This window comes from Microcaecilia unicolor, chromosome 4 (assembly GCF_901765095.1).
Source record: "Microcaecilia unicolor chromosome 4, aMicUni1.1, whole genome shotgun sequence".
Classification (NCBI taxonomy): Eukaryota; Metazoa; Chordata; class Amphibia; order Gymnophiona; family Siphonopidae; genus Microcaecilia; species Microcaecilia unicolor.
The window spans coordinates 298,453,924-298,473,724 of record NC_044034.1 but is presented as its reverse complement, the minus strand read 5'-3'; the positions used below and the strand labels follow the sequence as shown (position 1 = coordinate 298,473,724).

At 42.5% G+C, this 19,801-nt stretch overlaps 1 protein-coding gene across 1 annotated transcript in view; it reads right to left on the bottom strand.

Annotated features, from left to right (window-relative positions):
- TET3 (tet methylcytosine dioxygenase 3) overlaps positions 1-19,801 on the bottom strand; it is a 348,515-nt gene that overhangs the window by 110,339 nt on the left and 218,375 nt on the right. Inside the window, exon 4 of the mRNA XM_030201791.1 lies at positions 10,182-12,798. Coding sequence (XP_030057651.1) covers positions 10,182-12,798 — 2,617 coding nt within the window. The remainder of the gene's footprint in view (positions 1-10,181; positions 12,799-19,801) is intronic.

Genomic DNA, 19,801 nt, shown 5'->3' with positions numbered 1-19,801 from the left:
TTATAAAAATATTTCTTCTGTTAGTATACATCCGATCTCCTTCCCTAGTATACATCCGATCTCCTTCCCCTGTTTAATGTTATGTATTACCTTCCATATGATTCCTATTCAAAGTATATTCTTTGTTTTTAAATTTGTATAAATAATTTTTTTTTTAAGGGAGAAAGTGGAGAAGGGATAAGTGACAGAGAAGGAATTGGGATGGTGAGGGGGATGAATACAAAGCATGGAAATGGAGGACCAGAAAAAAGGGGAAAGATGAGGGGGAGGGAATAGGAGGCAGTTTATGCATATCGCTGACAAAACATTCCATTAGGAATCTGAATTAGATTGGATAGAGAAACTGGAATTTATTGAGTTACTTACAATTGTGAATGCCTGTTTCCTTGAAATTATTCATTTAGGCATTTTGCTACTTTAACCAAGAGCTGCTTCTTTCATGTGGCTGATGTAGGTAGAAGCAGCTGTAATTTTACATTTAGATAGTTTTAAGCCAGACCATTACATTTGGATTTGCAAACTGTTCTGCTGTGATATTTCCTTCATATTTTGTGGATTTGGCATCAAGTCATTGGGGGAACAATTTTCCAAGTTACTTTCAGAGGTAAATAGCGATTTATGCATGTAAAATTGACCTCCCTGAACCCAGTTGAAAGTATAAGAATCATACCATAAAGTGCATGTAATTAGACACATTCAAACAGAACTGAGACAAAGGGAAAGTAATAGAAAGCACATTTAAAACAAAATTTAAAAAAATGTCTTTTTTCACTCAGTCACTTAAGCTGTGGAATTTGTTGACAGAAGATGTGGTCACATGTAAATGGTATAGCTGGATTTTTAAAGGATTTAGGCAAGTTCTTGGAGGAAAAGCCCACAGATCTAGAACAGCACTCAAAACAATGAGTGCTTGATCTCACTGTCAAACAGAACTAATCGGAAACTTTCTGCAGGCTGCACACTTAAGCAGTAATTCAGCACATCCTTATCCAACAACCTTAAGAAGCTCTTTTACTAAAATGTGATACATTTTGCACTTACCATATGGTTAACACTAAAATCACCATGTGGTAAAAGCAAAGCTTGTGCAGTAAGTGCAGGGGGCATGAGCCCTACATTTAGCGCAGAGGGCAGAGAATGACCACATAGGCGCAGGTACTCCTGTGCTATCAGGCACTGCATGTAACACAGTGCAGAGCCTCCACAAATAAAGAGACAGAGCTGCTGCGGCCCCACCCTCTGACAGTAGCAGTATATCTGATCCCCCTCCCCCATTTAATTCCCCTTTCCCAGTTAAAGGATACCAGCCCTCACCCAAAGTCATGCTCCTTGGACACAAGCTACTGCCCCCCCCCCCCCCCACACACACACAAAGGCCAGTTCTCCCCTTCCATCTTCAACCCTCTCCTGGGTCCTACCAGTTCAGCATTAGTGGTTAGTGGTGCCAGCCAGGAGCGTATCCCCTCTGCTCCCTCCTGGGCCTCGGCCACCATGCCCCCTTACGGTAGTCTTGCAGTACTACCATAGGGGTCACCCTTCCATATAAGGATATTTTCCTTATATGGAAGGATGACCCCACCCTATTGGTAGTACCACAAGACTACCACTAGGGAGCATGGAAGCCATTTTGTATCCTGGCTGAGACCCGGGCAAGAACAGAGGGGACGTGTTCCCGCCCGGCACCACTAACCACCAATGAGGAATTGGGAGGAGGGTCGGGAGATGGGGGATAGCTAGCCTTTGTGGGAGGGGGCAGCTTGTGGCCAGAGGTTATGGTTTTGGGTCAGGGTCTTTAACTGGAAAGACCATAAATGGGGGTGTCAGAGGAAGGAGATCGGATGTATGGGCACTGTCAGAGAAGCTGGGGAGGAGGGAATCGGAGTCCTGCTGCCACCACCTACTGTGACAGCAGCTGCAATAATGACTGCTGATAGCGCAGTTGCACTTACTGCCTCACCCTGAGGTGGCGGTAAGCTCAGCTGTACTATGGGCATTCCCGACAGCTAGCACAGGGTAATGACCTAGTTGTCACAATCAACCACGTCTCCTCCTGCCTAGGTCCCGCCCAGATCCCACCTTCTCCCGTGTTAGGCAGCTAATGTGGGATTTTTAATGCAAAGGCTCCTGTCTACCACACTGAAAAACCCACTTTAGCTGCTCACTGCTGTTTAAACGAGGGCACCTAAAATGGGTCAAAAGGGCTGAATAAACCAGTATCAGTGTGCAACATGAAACAAAGACATTCAAACATAATCCCCTTAATTCTATACAGTATGTTACAAGTTAGGCGCCTAACCTGAAGTGCTCAAATAGAAATCAGGCATCACACTGCACTTAGGAGAAATTCTATAATTTAACACCTAAGGGGGTCTTTTACTAAGCTGGAGTAGAAATCAGCTGGTCGTAACTCCAAGACACCCATAGGAATATAATGGGCATCTCGGCGTTTATCGTCAGCAGATTTCTACCACGAAACACTACCATGGCTTAGTAAAAGACCTCCTAAGTGCTTTAGTGCATAACTTCACAGGGGCTGTGCAAGTAGGCAGGGCATAGGCAGGTCACATACTTGGCACCAAACTTAGGGGCCCTTTTTTTTTACTAAGCTGCGGTAAAAAGGGCCCTGCATTAGTGGCGGGGGCTGTTTTTGCCGCATGCTGAGGCCCTTTTTACCGCAGCAGGTAAAAAAGCTGACAAAAGACAAGGCCATGCGGTAAGACTGCTCTTACTGCATGGCCATGTAGGGGGAAGCACTTACCACCATCCACTGAGGTGGCGATGAGGGCCCCTGACTAACCCAGCAGTAAACAGGGAGCACATGGCACTGCCTTATTACCGCTGGGTAACCCCGAGTAAATATTTTTCATGCGGTGGGGTGGAACTACCGCTGGCGCCCGCACTGCGCCAGTGGTAGTTCCAAGCGGTAAGCTCACATTGGGCTTACCACCACTTAGTAACAGGGCCCCTTACAGGATACTGTAAATTGCGCACCTAGATGTCAACATGTAGGCACTAACTTTTACCCATGGAAATCGCTCTCACATGGGCCGCAGCTAACAGGCACTGTGAAGAGACAAATTGGGCCTCCTTTCCATTACTGCACCACTGATCTGGGCCTCATCAGCGGCAGGAAAGCCCAGGTAAACAAAACAAAAAAGTTTTATTTGTAATACTGGTGAGCTTCTTTGTGGGGGATTGCCAGATTGGGAATGGAGGGGAGATGCCATCATGCCAGACTATGGGGGAGGGGGAAGGCAAGGCAGGGTTGATGCTGGGCTACAAGAAGGAATGGAGGGTAGGGAAGGGCAGGGGCCCCCAGTAGAAAAAGGAAAACATAGTTAGCCCTCCAGGGACAGGGAAATGCCCAGTGTACCTGGATGTAACTCACCTTGAGCTACTACTGAAAAAGGTGGCCACTGTCGGTGACAGGATGCTGGGCTAGATGGACCTTTGGTCTTTCCCAGTATGGCACTACTTATGTACTTATGTGAGCTAAATCTCCCCCCCCCCCCCCCCAAAAAAAAAAAATAGATACTTGTTGTTTATCATTTGTTATGGGTTTTTTTTTTAATTATATGTATAATTATATGGGAATATTTTGCTTTGTCAAACATAAGATTTTACTTTTATTTTTGTATATAATATTTTTTATGATGAACACGAGGGAGGATAATGTTTTGAATGTATTAACTGTAAGTAAAATATGATTCCTCAGTAAACCAAATGAAGCAGCAAAAACTGGAACAAAGGCTGAGGGGTGTTACATGAGTGAGAGAGACTGGATGAAGACTTGGGGCTTACACAAGTGAGAGTAAGAGCTGGTAAGGAGATAATGCACTTATCGTATTTTGCCACTACTTGACAAAATGTAGAAAAATACAATAATATTCAATTGATTCTGAGTTTTGTTGTTGGCTGTCATTTGGATATTTCCACTGGCAACTTGTGCCAAAGGTCCTCAATCAGCGTTCCTTTCATTTAGTTAAGTGTTTGATTTTAATTTTAATTGATGTCAATTCACTGCTATGATACAACTGCCATTAGCGGTATATTATATTTAATAAACAAACACACATTTTGTAGTCGCAATACTTTTTACTCAAAAGTATATAATATGAGGCACTTACTTTTTTACTTGAGTAAATTTTTAATGCAGTTTTCATTATACTTTTTACTTATATGCATTTATCTTTACTTAAGTATTTTGACCTAGTACAGGGGTAGCCAACTCCGGTCCTCGAGAGCCGCAGGCAGGTCAGGTTTTCAGGATATCCACAATGAATATGCAGGAGATAGATTTGCATACCATGGAGGCAGTGCTTGCAAATCTATCTCCTGCATATTCATTGTGGATATCCTGAAAACCTGACCTGCCTGCGACTCTCAAGGACCGGAGTTGCCTACCCCTGACCTAGTACTTCAAACAACACTGTCAGCAACTAGGGAGCTTAGCAGCAAAAGCAGAAGCTGATTTGTTTGATCCCTCTCCTCAACTAAAAGGTGTACCCCTTATTTAGGCTTTAGTGTCAGCCTGACTGTAAAGCATTTTGAGAAGAAAGCACCATAAAAATATAAAATGTATTCATAATACCAAAAGCCTGATTCATGAAGCTTTTTGCAACACAAAACTGGGGGAAACAATCTTACTAAATTAAGCCCTAAGTAGAATTACTTGAGAGGCAGGTTAACAGAATAAGAATAGAGTGACATTTATAGCTATGATTATGATATAAAAATTTAAAGAGGGGTATTCTGACTGGGTTTCTGAATTGATGTCATAAATTCTGTCACTGAACAATCATCTTTGGAACCAGGTGTCAACAATCCAGGTAGCCGCAGCACCAACTAGTGACTCAGAATTCCAGTTGCTTCTTTTTGAGTGGCTTAAAGGAGCTTCCATCCTGTACTCCAGAGGTGATCAATATCGGTCCTCCAGGGCAGCAACCAGTTGCTGAGTTTTCAGGATTTCCACTGAATATACAAGAGATCTATTTGCGTACAATGGAGGCAATGCATGCAGATCAATCTCTGGTATATTCATTGGGGAAATCCTAAAAACCTGACTAGTTTGCAGACCTCAAGGCCTGACATTGTGCACCCCTGCTGTACTCTGTAAAACCATTTGCTGTGATATTTTCTAACAAACACACACCTGTGCACAGAACAGCTAATATATATGCACTAGCAGCAACCTGTTGAAAATTCAACAAAGTTTAGATTTCCAATTTGAGGTGCTGAGCACACTGTCTCCCTAACGCAACCTTAACTGCTTCCCTCTCCCTTCCTTTCACATTTCCAGCCTAAATCCAATACTATTTTGCCTCCTTCCATCCCCGCCTGAGAATTCTTCCTCCGTCCCCACTCCTACTTCTCCACCTGTGTCCTACCTGTCCTATAATTTCCTCCGGCAGGGCATCTGTGCTTTCCAGGGCTACACATTCTTTGTACTGTACAAGTGTTGGAAAATGTATATCATCGTCACAAAGCCAGCAAGAAAACAGATACCACCTGTTCATGAACATATTATACACATAGATATATATAGAGAGAGGTGCTTATTTATTAAATTGGGGTTTTATTAATTCTTGCACAGATTCATACTAACATAGTAGATGATGGCAGATAAAGACCTGTATGGCCCATCCAGTCTGCCCAACAAGAAATACTCATAGCATAAGGTATGATGTGATACTACATATGCATATTTGATCTTGATTTGTCCTTGCCATTTCCAGGACACAGACCATAAAAGTCGGTCATCGAAGCCCCACTCCAGTCCATCCAAATCTGTCCAGCCATGATCAGGACATAGACCGTGGAAGTCTGCCCAGCACTGGCTTTGCTTCTCAATTACAGATGCTGCCATCTAATCACCGCTAACCTAGTTTGGTTCCATGCCTTCCATACAGGATTCCTTTGTGTTTATCCCATGTAGTTTTGAATTCCGTTACCATTTTCATCTCTACCATCTCCTGCGGGAGGGCATTAAAGGTATCTACTACCCTCTCAGCCCCCCTGCAACCTAAATTCATGTCCTCTAGTTCTACCACCTTCCCATCTCTGGAAAAGGTTTGTTTGTAATTACTACCTTTCAAATATTTGAATGTCTGTATCATATCACCCCTGTCTCTCCTTTCCTCTAGGGTATACACCTCCAGGTCATCAAGTCTCTCCTCAAATGTCTTGTGGCCCAAACTCCATGCTATTTTTGTTGCTTTTCTTTGAACCGCTTCAAGTATTTGTAAGGTAGGGCCTCCAAAACTGGACACAATATTCCAAGTGGGGCCTCACCAATGACTTGTACAGGGATATCAACACCTCCTTTCTTCTCCTGGTTATACCCCTTTCTATGCAGCCTAGCATCCTTCTGGCCGCGGCCACTGCCTTGTCGCATTTAGTCACCTTGAGATCCTTGGACACCATCACCCCAGGTCCCTTTTTCCTGAGCTGTGCTTTTCAATCTCTCTCCTCCTATCTTATACTTCTCCTTTAGATTTCTGCACCCAAAGTGCATCACTCTGCACTTCTTCACATTAAATTGTTCTTCAGAGCACACAAAAACAGGACCATGATTACAAGTGGTGGGTGTTTGATCTTTAATGCGAGATACACGTGATATATGAACCTTCTCTTGTCAACTGGTGGTTGTTTTCAGTGAAATATTTTTTTTTGATACACTTCTTATTTGTCTTGTGATAATTAGTTGTGTTATTGACTTCAGTTTGGATTGCATATTCATCCCAGTGGACTGGTAATAGAAAGATAAAATCAATTTTCTTTTAGAACCCATGGACAATAAGGTTTTGTGGCAAACAAACACAGCAAAGGAGACAATGAAGATGATGTCAAAACATCCAATGGACTCAAAGAGTCCACATCAGAGGTTTATTTCACAAAAAATACTGGAAACACGAATCGTGTTTCGGCCACAGAGGCCTGCTTCAGGAGTCCTTGTAGTTTGTAAGTGTTGCAATTTCTGAAAATACTAGAGCATCTGTGAATGGTGAACAGATAAAAAAGAAACAAACATACACGGTCTAACGTCTCAAATGAACAGCATCAGTACACTGACGTGCACAGATACAATACGTCAAAAACTGGACGGAGAGTTTCAATGTATCATCAATGATGACACCTAGATCCTTTTCCTGGGCAGTGACTCCTAATGTGGAACCTTGCATCAGGTAGCTATAGTTCCCCATAGGGCCAATGGAGTGTTAATCCAATCCTATGTGTTACTCAACTGAATATAAATACAAGAAAGGAAGAAGGAAAGTGTCCTATAATGAGTTTGATGGATTCTCATAAATAGATTTAAGCCAGTTATCTTTTTAAAAAGTATGCTGCGAAAGACACCTTCCCAGAGACACCTCCATGAAGAAGACCCCTTCCCAGAGACCCTCCAAAAACTCCCCACCCCCTGTAGGTTCCCAGGCCTACCTTCTCTCTCCCTAGTGGTCTAGGGTAGGGCGAGCAGGAGTGATCCCCAAGTTGCTCCTGCCCATGCTGGCTTCAGGTTCAAAATGGCAGCCACAAACTCTAGTGGTATTTTCACGATACTACTGCTAGGGGTCAGGCTACCATATAAGCAACTGGGGAATTTTCCTGTCAATCCTACCCTCGACCACTAGGGAGACGTAATGTAAGCCCGGGAGAGCATACAGGGGAGTGGGGAGTCTTTAGGGGGGGGGGGCTCTTCAGCGCGGTGTATTTGGGGGGAGGGGCAAACCTTTTTCTCTAGCCTCTTTAAGATGCCACCCTGAAAGAGTGGTCATAGATTAGCGGCTCAATGTTCCTGGGCAGGAAAAATAATGCCAGCTTTGAGATGCCATTGTCTTTCCAGGAATAAAGCAGCTGTGTTATTTAATTTACAGAATAATCTCAAAATGGTTGCTGTGACCTCTAGTGGCAGTCTCATAAGACTGTTACTGGAAGCCATGGCAGCCATTTTGACAATGTAGCTGACATGAACAGGAGCAACTGAGGATCACTCCTGTCACTGACTGCACTAGACCACCAACAAGCAGGGCAAGGGGGTGGAGGTGAGGAGTCTGGGAGGGGGCTACTCCTGTTCAGGATGGGGGAGGGAGTGGGGGCTGCTCCTGTTTGAGGGACACAGTACTGTTTTGGTTTCAGCCAAAAATACGTCAGCAGTTTTGGCTAAAATCAAAACAGGAACAAGTACGGATTTTGGGTCAGTTTTGGAACTGAAACTGAAATTCAGTTGGCCTTTAAGCGCCGTGGAGGGCATAATCGAATGGGGATGACCATCTCTAAGGGTGTCCATCTCTATGGACGGTGCCGCAAAGGGGTGGGGAAACCTGTATTATCGAAACAAGATGGGCGTCCATCTTCCGTTTTGATAATACGGTCAGGGACGCCCAAATCTCAACATTTAGGTCGACCTAAGAGATGGTCGACCTAAATGTTGAGATCGCCGACCTTAGAGATGGGCGACCTCGGTTTTTGCCGATAATGGAAACCGAGGACACCCATCTCAAAAACAACCAAATCCAAGGCATTTGGTCGTGGGAGGAGCCAGCATTCGTACTGCTCTGATCCCCCTGACATGCCAGGACACCAACCGGGCACCCTAGGGGGCACTGCCGTGAACTTCTTAAATTGCTCCCAAGTCCATAGCTCCCTTCCCTTGTGTGCTGAGCCCCCCAGAAACCCCCCAAACCCACTCCCCACAACTGTACACCACTACCATAGCACTTATGGGTGAAGGGGGGAACCTACATGTGGGCACAGTGGGTTTTGGGGGGTTGGAGGGCTCAACATTTACCACCACAAGTGTAACAGGTAGGGGGGGATGGGCCTGGGTCCGCCTGCCTGAAGTGCACTGCACCCACTAAAAACTACTCCAGGGACCTGCATACTGCTGTGATGGAGCTGGGTATGACATTTGAGTCTGGCATAGAGGCTGGAAAAAAATGTCTTAATTTTTTTTCTTTGGGTGGGAGGGGGTTAGTGACCACTGGAGTAAGGGGAGGTCATCCCCGATTTCCTCCGGTGGTCATCTGGTCAGTTCGGGCACCTTTTTGAGACTTGGTCGTGAAAAAAAATGGGCCAAGTAAAGTTGGCCAAATGCTCGTCAAGGACGCCCTTCTTTTTTCCATTATCGGCCAAGGACGTCCATTTCTTAGTACACCCCTGTCCCATCTTCGGTACGCTGCCGACACGCCCCTGGGAACTTTGGTCGTCCCCGCGACGGAATGCTGTTGAGGGCGCCCAAAATCGGCTTTCGATTATGCCGATTTGGGCGACCCTGAGAGAAGGACGCCCATCTGCCGATTTGTGTTGGAAGATGGGCGCCCTTCTCTTTCAAAAATTCACCTAATAATGTACCTTAGTAACTACCCCCAAAATTTGCTTACCTTTGGCGTTAATTGCATGGCTTGTCAGAGATAAACATCTAGTGGTGGCAAGTAGATACATTTTTTTATTTTCATAAGTCAGGGAGGAGTGAAGGGTGTTACTGGGCCAGGGTTACTGATATTCTGCCACTATCCACTTAACTTTGTTCAGATAAGAAAAACTGAATAAATAGCTTACCCTACTTATTCGGATAAATTTAGCACTTTACATTCAGCAGTCCAAGTTAACTGGATAAATCAGCTGAAAATCAACTTAGGAGCTAAGCAGATAAGCAATCTGCTTAACTGTAAGCAGATTTGGCACCACAAAATATTGGCCCTCTATATTTTTAGATCATTCAGTTGGCAATTAAAGCAAACAAAATAATAGGGACTCTCCATTGCGGTTTTTATTTTGTCTGTTAGTGGGGTTAAAATATTTTCAGAAACTGCCTATTTTGGAGGGGCACTGCAGTGCTGACCCTCTTCAGAGCAGAGGCAAGCATCATAATGATGCATATACAGCATGGACACAGCACAGAGAGATGCAAAATGGACTCAAGGGAAAAGTATTCGTTTTTAGTAAAAACACTATGGTCAGAACATATCTTCTATTTCAGCAAAATGTTCCATGATAGAAATGGAAAAACATATTGGTAGATAAGAGAGACCTGCCAAGAGACAGACAGGTTGGTATTTTAAGCACTCAAGCTAGTACGACTACAGAGAAAAAAAATAGGGATTTTATGGTACCTTTACCAAGATTAAGAACTTTTTGCTCCAGTTGTCTGAGAACAATAAGGATAACTGGCTTTCACTTACCCACACAGTCGCAAGTGGGGAATTCTGCCTGAGCCTTTTTTGCTGGGGTGTCCAACAAGCTCTTGGTGGGAGAATCCAGGTACTTCATAGGAGATTCTAAAAACCCACTCAGAGTAGGAATGAAGGAATTCTCTATTTTGGTGGGTGTCCCATCAGGATTCAAGGAGTCTTCTGCATTTTGGTTTTCCTCAGAATAAAAACAAGTAGTAGATAGCACAGTAATAGCACCAGATGATTCAATTTTGATCTGCTTTGGAGGTCTGGGCACAAAGCCATTTTCAAAATCCTGTGAAATTTCTTGAGCGAGTGAACATACTTTATGCACCAGACTGGGAGGATTAAAACTTTCAGATGCTGCACAGGAGCCAGTGGGTTGTCCCGATTCTGGAGGCTGATGGTGGTGGGAATTTTGCTCTGCCTGTGTTCCCTCATTGCTTGGGGTTGGAAGTTCAGGATTTGGCAATGGGAAATTGTCGCCAAACTCTGCCTCAAACTGCCTCATCAGATCTTCAAACTTATCATCCATTTGAAGTACCTCATTCTGGGCAGGCAGGGAATCCATAGGCTGCCTGTGGGGTAGCTCACCCTGTTTAGGACTGCAAATGGCATTGGACACTGAAGATGAAGAGCACACTGGGTAGTTTGAGAGCACACCACCAGGTGGAGTGATGCCACGTGCGAAGCTCTGGGTCTGTCCTGCACTGGGATGGCTTAAAGAGCATAATTCCTGAGTGTTGGATGATGGGCTGTCAACAATCTGCTTGTGTAACACAGACTCTGGGGTGATCTGAGGGGTAGAGAGAGAAGATGTCTGTTCAAGGGCATTTGGTAGAGCCTGTTCTACTTGCATGACTTCTGACCGATTTTCTGAATTCCCAGATGAGCGAAATCCTTCCAAACTTATCTGTCTCATGGGCAAAAAGAGTTGAACACCTTTCTGCTTTGATTTTCTGATATGAACTTGCTTTCGTGGTGTCTTGGTCTTGGGTTCAGTTTTCTTTTGGATGGGAGACTGCCCTTTTTTCTTCCTCTCCTTCACAGGCTTCTTGTTTGACTTCTGGGTTGAGACTGGTGAGCCAGGGATCCACCACTTCTGTTGCTCCTGTGCACTGGCTTTCATCAGAGACTTTTCCAGAAACAGATTTCGTTTATGATGGAGATGCCGCTGAAGCACGGTCTGGGTCTTCTTGCGAAATTCTGTGTCTTGTAGAAACTGTGAAAATTGCTGGTTGGGTGACATTTTCAAGTAATCAGGGCTAGACTGCTCCTTTCGGGGCGAGTATAGCATATGCTTCTTAGACTTTGCAGTTTTTACTTTATTGGGCAACACTTCTGGTCTTTTAAACACCGATTTGATATAATCCTCAGTACTACCCAGCAAATGTTTTAACCCTGTCATAGGGTCAGAATGAGACATGGGCTGATCTGGACTGAGCAACCACATGTCTTTAGCTTTAGTTTCCATCTTCCATTGCTCAGGAAATTCTGTTTTTTGTGGGGTGGTGGGAGGTGCAGGGAGATGATCAGACGAGTTGTGTAAGGCGTTGAGGTCAGGAACGTAATGTGATCCCTCTTGACCAGTCTTCTTAGCCTGTTCCTGAGAGGTCTGCCTCTGAGTCGGAGATACATTAGCACCAATGTAAGGCTGAAGGCTTTTTTTCTGGAACAGGTCATGACTGGAGATGGGCAAGACCTGGGCTTCCTTTCTATCTAAACAGGTGTTATGCATAACCTCATCCTGGGACACCAATGGCGTGGACTGAAGAGGGTCATTGTGAGCAGTAGATGTCTCCCTTGTTGGCTGCGGAAGTGCCGACAACTGAGTGAGTGCTTCAATAGCGATGGCAGTCTTAAGGCTGATATTCTTCTCTTTTGCAATGTTCAGTGCACTTTGGGAAAAGAGAAGAGCTTCAGAAGGGCATTTTGCAAGTGTTTTCTCTGCTGCAGGCACCGGATCTGTAAAAGCACCTTTTTCTACAGGCTGATTATGTACCTGGCTGAAAGGATGGGATGATCGATTCTGTTCCTCATTTATGGCATATTTTATTTTTTTCTCCAGCCATTCTAGATAGTCAGGGCACTCTGGACCATCACAGTTACAGTTTGGGGGCTTCATCCCATGCTTGGCAAGAGTCAGTGCTGCCTTCAGCATGTTGAGATCCTCACTGGTGGAGAAGTTATCGGATGGTGCAAATGTTGAGTTGCCCGCTCCATCCCTGTTGTTCATCTCAGAGTTAAATTTCTCATAGAGTTGCATTGACAGCAGTGATGGAGACCCTGATGCTGGTACACCATATGAAGACATGGCCTCCGCCACTGCAGAGAATGCAACTAAGTTTCTAGCATCCTCCAGCTTTGCATTGTTGGTAGTGACTGCTTGATGGAGACCTGGAGAGTGCTTCCAGCTGAGATTTTCTTTGGATGGTTGGGTGACAGGCTGATTATTTATCCAATTGTTTGTTTCCATCAGCTTTTTGCTCTCCGTTGGTTCACAGCACCCATTTACCAGGCTTGGAGTCCCTTCTTTCTCTACCCTTCTTTCTTCAACATGATTGGTTGGGCTTTTATCCATTTGGCTTGCTTTGGGTCCATCAACTGGGCTGCACTCCGAACCAGTCTACAAAGCAAACAAAGACAAAAGTAAGCATATAAGCAAAATATGTGGCATGTCCAGCTCCATATTAACAGAACATTTTCTATTAACACATTAAATTTCACGATTAAAAGCCTATTTACTCTATGCATATTTTATAAAGGCAACATTGGACTTTATAAAATAGTCAATTAGGACCATAGGCACCAGCCCTGTGCGTGCTGTGAGTGCCTAAGCACCCCCAGAATTCTACAATGCAATTTTATTGCCTAAAACTGCCAATGGGGAAGGGAAGTGCAGAAGACAGACACTGAAGGGGTCTTTTACTAAAGCTTAGCTTGAGTTATCTGCAGCAAGGGCCCATGTTATTCCTATGGGTCCTGCTGCAGATAACTCGAGCTAAGTTTTAGTAAAAAAAATTCCCTGAGAAAAGGAAGGAAGAATGAGTCACATAACTATCGGCATGGCAATTTTACATGTGTTTTGCCAAAGTAATACATTTAGCAGTTAAGGTAAAAAAAAAAAAAAATAGCAGGAATCACATTCCAACAATATAAATAAAAAAATTTGGAGAAAAGACATCAGTTAGCCCTAAAAAGCAAAGCCGACTTGACAAGCTTGCCTAGGGAACACATCAATGGTCATAAAAACTTCACACAAAAATTCCTCCCTTTTATTCCTAAAAAATTAGCAGTATATCAAAACACTATTTTTTTCATTTTTCAAAATTGTTTTTCATAATCAATAAACAAATGTACTTAGCTTGTATCAAAAAGCTGCAAGGGAGTATTCAACTGCAGATGCCTCTCTTCTTCAAAAGAGACCATCTGAGATGGTCTTTTGTATCAAAAAGCTGCAAGGGAGTATTCAACTGCAGATGCCTCTCTTCTTCAAAAGAGACCATCTGAGATGGTCTTTTGTATCAAAAAGCTGCAAGGGAGTATTCAACTGCAGATGCCTCTCTTCTTCAAAAGAGACCATCTGAGATGGTCTTCTGAAAGCATGGAAAGACTAACACTGAGTGTACAGAAACTGACAATGCTGTCTTTTGAAGGAGAGGCATCAGCAGCTGAATACTTCCTTGCAGCTTTTTGATACAACTTAAGTACGTTTGTTTATATACAATTATTAAAACAAAGTTTAAAAATTGAAAACAATAGTCTTTTGATATACTGCAATTTTTTTGGAATAAAAGGGAGGATTTTTTGTTTGGAGTTTTTATGACCATTGATGTGTTCCCTAGGCAAGCTTGTCAAGTTGGCTTTGATTTTTAGGGTTGAGGTCTTTTCTCCAAATTTTTGGAAACTTCTCTCTTCTATTTTTGATACTTAAAACACATTCAGCCTGTGAATATTTGTTAAAAAAAAAAAAAAAGAATTATCAGGAGGGGAATAGAGGGGCTAGGAAGGGGTGAAGGGGACATAAGTACATAAATATTGCCATACTGGGACAGATCGAAGGCCCATCAAGCCCAGCATCCTGTTTCCAACAGTGCCCAATCCAGGTTATAAGTACCTGGCAAGATCTAGCCAACCCTTTTTTTAAACCCCGCTAAGCTAACTGCTTTTACTACATTCTCTGGCAATGAATTCCAAACTTTAATTACACATTGAGTGAATTATTGGCTGGGACAGAGTATGCTGCTGTAAAGGGCTGGAAGAGGCAGAAAGAAGCTGTAAGGGGAAGACAGGCTGAGTAATAGGGATAAAGGCTTGGAATGGAACTGTGTAGAGAGGAATAGAAGGGCTAGGAAGGGGTAAAGGGGATTGAAAGGAGTTATTGGCTGCAAAGGAGAATGTTACTGTGAAAGGCTAGAAGAGGCAGACAGGAGCTGTAAGGGGAAAGGAGGCTGGGCAGTGAAGACAGGGACTGAGAGTGGAGCTATGTGAGAGAAGTAGAAAAAGACTGTGAGGATGAGAGGAATTCAGGGAACGATCATGGGCTGTGATGATAGAAGATAAATGAGAGGAGACATGATATGGGAGAGAGGAAGAAGAGCAGGCAGAGGGAACACAAGATGCAGAGGGAAGATAATTAGAAGGAGAATAGCTATGTGGGATTGGGAAAAGCGTAGCTGAAAGGTGAGAGGAGAGGTCATGATAGAGAGGAGACATGAAGACAAGAAAAGGTGAGAAGTGGCATGAAAGGGTGAGATTAGAGGGAAGTTAGATGAGAGAGGTTAGAGAGACAGGCTTTAAAGAGACAAACACATGGAGGAAAGAGAATGAAAGAAATGAGAGGAAGACTGGAAAAGAATTCATAAAAGAAGGAACGTGAAGGCAGAGAGAAAACATAAGAGAAGACCAAGAACAAGCAGCGACAGGTGACAAAAAACTATAGTCACAAAGGTTGGAAAATAGTTTACGTTTAATAAGGATATCTGTGCTAGATGGGCTGTGTCAAGGGTGAGAAATAGCTGGTAATTTTCCTTTCTCTTCCAGCCCTATGGTTATCAGGAGAAATGTGTTAAATTACTGGAGGGACATGGGGGAGTAGGAGGGAGTTGTGGCTTACGTGGTGCCACGGTCTGAAAAATCTCTTTAAAATTGCTCCTCTTTGGCAGCTCTGACCTATAGTCAAGTCTTAAATAAAAATCATCCCATTATCAGATCCCATACAAGACAGTGGGGTCTAAGTGGGCTCATATTGCTGAATCTGCTCAAAGAAATAGCATGGCAGCAGCAAGAAGAGGTGACAGAAGAGACAGATGGAGTTTGGAAGGGAGCAAGAAGTACACTGCCTCCAAACTATAGATGTTTCTTGTTTGGTTTGGTTTGTTTTCCCTCTTGGCTCAGTTACTGAGCCCTGGCTTCCTTCCTCATTCCTAGCACTGCTCTGCTGATCTACTCCTGATTTAGCTGAAGGCTAGATTTTGGAGTGGTTGCACAGGGCACCATGAATAAGGGGGTATTGCTATAGTGGTATCCTACCCCCATATCCTTCTAAATCATGAGGGTAATTTTATAGCAGGGTGCTTACCATAATAGGATAAGAAGGCTTTTATTTAAAGCCTATTCTATAAAGAGAAGTAGGTGCCTACTTTTCTGTACAGAATACTAGCACAATGGCAGAACACACACCTACGCTTAAAAACCCTTTAGTGTTCAATGTTCCCATAATAAGCCATATGGGAACAGATTGATGGGAACATTGGACACTAAAGGGTTAAGGTGTGGTCACTTACACCAACCCTATGGCTGGTGCAAGTGCTCATGCCTAGATGCTAGCCAGAACACACACAAATTATAGAAAACTATAATTTATGTGCGTGTTTATATGCTCCATCCACGTGTATATACTTATCTGCTAGATGATAATTTATAAGATGTGATTTACACTCATTCTTGTTGCCTGAAAAAAGGTGGTTCCTTATAGACTGTATGCTGAGTTGAGAATCCCTAATCATTTTGAAAAGTTGGCTCCTATGACCAGGACCAGAACCAATAGTAGAGAAATTCTCTCATACAAATTTACAACTGCTCCGAAGGTGCCACTTTTTTGTGTGTTCTCGATACATGTAGACATATATTCTACAGAATACATGCATATATTGCAACTACATCCAAAGACACGTATATGGAGTGCCATCTTATTGGCACAAGTACTTGCACACTTTTGTTCAGCTGCAGTTTTATAAGTCATTTTTCCACACATAAAATATGAATATGCTTTATTTGTTACATTTGTACCCCGCACTTTCCCACTCATAGCAGGTTCAATGCGGCTTACATAGTAGTAGGATTACCAAGTATAGTACAGAGAAAAACAGGTTAAGCTTGACAAAGTAGTGGGAAATGTAGATAGATAATATTATAAAGGGAGAGGGGGTAGAGGAGGTAGTAGGAGATGCTAGTTTTAGTTTTGCTGCAGCCTACATGTGCATAAGTTAGAGAAATACCTGTCTATAGCTAAACCTGCTATAGAGTATACAAAAGTTTCTTGCAAATTTACATGTACAATTTTGAAAAAACAGAAGTGCATAAGTCCAAACTCTACCCCTGAGGACACCTCTGTTTACCATGAATTAAAGTATATGCAGAATGACATTATGTGTATACTCTGTACCTGATTAAAGTCTAGGCAATTTTATAACAAGCCATTTCTGTACATTAAGCAGTGGTTAGCACTAACACTTTGGATTCAGTACTGTTTCTGTACAAAGAACTGTAAAATGATTTACTTTGAAGTCTTAGCCTTGTCCTCTCCCCCTCCCCCTCCTCCAGCCTAATTCCGTAATGCAGGAGTGATTGTTAGATCTATCTGATTGCCACTTTTCGTATAGTTGATCACTGTATCCAAGGAGAGAAGCTACATACCATTGATATAGAGGGACAGTATCTTACATGGTTTCATTTTTTTTTTTTAAACAGAGCTCAGTGGCTGTACACATAGGTGGCATGTGGGCGAGGTGCACAGTTATGTATGTAACTTGCAGAATACTGTAAGTTATGTGCATATCACCAGAACTCAGGCACAGGCTCTATGGCTGGTATAAATGCTTGAGCCTAAATGTAAGCTGGTTTTCTATAAAGGAAAGTGGGCATCTATAAATAAGGTTCAATGTTATAGAATTGCCTTCTTAATTTACAATTCCTTTTTACACATATAGGGAACAAGTGACGAGCAAAGAAGAGACAAGAGAAGAGGAAAGGGATGAGCTGCTGGACTGAGAGAAATGGGAAGGTGGCACAGGGAGGAAAACAGGTAGAAGTGGAACTCTCACTGAGATTTTTATGTAAAGTTTTATTCTAATTTACATGTACAGTCTAAACTACAGTGCTAATAGAAGTAAGCAGCACTAAAGAGACACACACGGAAGAGGTATGCACGTATTTATAAAGTACACATGTATGTCACCACTCTGCTTCACCCAAACTACTTCCTAGGAATGCATACGTGTGGGCCATATAAATGTACACATGCTGTTGTTGGCACACATAAATGTACATGAATATTCACACATGCAATTTTATTAGAGCCATTCTCTGCATGTAAAAAGTGTTTTAGATGCTGAAAATGCTTTATAAAATTACCCTTAATGAAAGTAATTTCTAAAAACTATTTAACTAGAACAAAACTGGAATTATAATGACTTTGTATTTCTCCATGGTTCGATTGCACCTTGAATGTTGTAAGACATTTTGATCAACACATCTCAAAAAAGATACAGCGGAATCAGAAAAGGTACAGAGAAGGGTGACAAAAATGATAAAGGGAATGGGACAACTTCCCTATGAGGAAAGGCCAAACAGGCTAGGGCTCTGCAGATGGAAAAAGAGACAGCTGAGAAGTGTATGACAGAGGTCTATAAAATACTGAGTGGAGTGAAACGGGTAGATGTAAATCGCTTATTTACTCTTTCCAAAACTACAAGGACTAAGGGGCACGCAATGAAGCTACTACTTACTACATTTAAAACAAATCAGAGAAAACATTTCTTCACTCAACATGTAACTAAACTCTGGAATCCATTGTCAGAGAATGTGGTAAAAGTGGTTAGTTATAGTAGGGTTTAAAAAAGGTTTGAACAAGTTCCTAAAAGAAAAGTCCATAAGCCATTATTAACATGAACGGGAAAATCCACTGCTTATACCTGGGATAAGCACCATAAAATATGTTTTACTCTTTTGGGATTCTGCCAGGTATTTGTGACCTGGATTGGCCACTGTTCGAAACAGGTTACTGGGCTTGATGGACCTTCATTCTGTCCCAGTATGGCAAAGCTTGTTTGTTCTTTAATTTTATTAAACGGATTAGGTGTATTTTTGCTCACAAGAACAAAATGGGGAGCCTCCAAGTAATCTGTTATTTGTCAAGAGTAAAAGAGTATTTGCAAAAGACTTGTCGATTTATTTTTTTGTGTATAATATATTGGCTGCCTAGTTATTTCAGTTAAATTTATAGAAACAAAGGTCAACATATAAGCTATAGGTGATAATTTGTGTTGTGCATGAAATCCCTCAATAAAGCATTACTGGAAAACTCTCACCCCCTTTATGACAGAACTAAATTCTAATATAAATGGGTAACCATCAATGAATAATGGGCCATAGTCTCATATGGCTATTTGCAAGGAGGTACACTGATGCTCAGCATCAATTCTTTATTTTGATGGAAGATCAATGTCTATTTAAAAAAACAAAAAAAAAAGCTCTCCATTTTTTAAGGCTCTGCATCCCTTGTTTTGTCTACTTCTCAACACTGCATCATGATACAGCAGCCTACCAATATTATGAACTGCCAGGCACATTCCTCTCAAGATAAAAAGCTCTATGTTAGCAGAATATAAGTACTTTTAAATAAAATAAACTTTACCGTGAAGCTCTATGTGATTTCTAATGCACACATGGGGATATATGTATTTAAAGCAATTTGAAATGTACACACAGTTCTGCTTTGCTACACAAATTCTACTTGTATCCTCTCTCTGTTTCTGAAGTAGGGGTATCCTGCATGGAGGAGGTATAACCCTAAACAAATGCATACAGGTGAGGTAATTTGTATGGAGCAACAGGTATAACCCTAACGAAAGGCATAGAAGTGTGGTAACCTGCATGGAGTGGCAGGTGCAAAAAAGATATAGCGGAATTAGAAAAGGTTCAAAGAAGAGCAACCAAAATGATAAAGGGGGTGGAACTCCTCTCATATGAGGAAAGGCTAAAGAGGTTTGGGCTCTTCAGCTTGGAAAAGAGACTGATGAGGGGAGATATGACTGAGGTCTACAAAATCCTGAGTGGTGTAGAAGTGAATCGATTTTTTACTTGCTCCAAAAATATAAAGACTAGGGGACACTTGAGGAAGTCACATGGAAATACTTTTAAAACAAATAGGAGGAAATATTTTTTTCATTCAACGAATAGTTAAGCTCTGGAACTCTTTGCTGGAGAATGTAGTAACAAGTGGTTATTTATTTGGGTTCAAAAAAGGTTCAGACAAGTTCCTGGAGGAAAAGTCCATAGTCTGCTATTGAGACAGACATGGGGAAGCCACTGCTTTTGCTGGGATTGGTAGCATGGGGTGTTGCCAC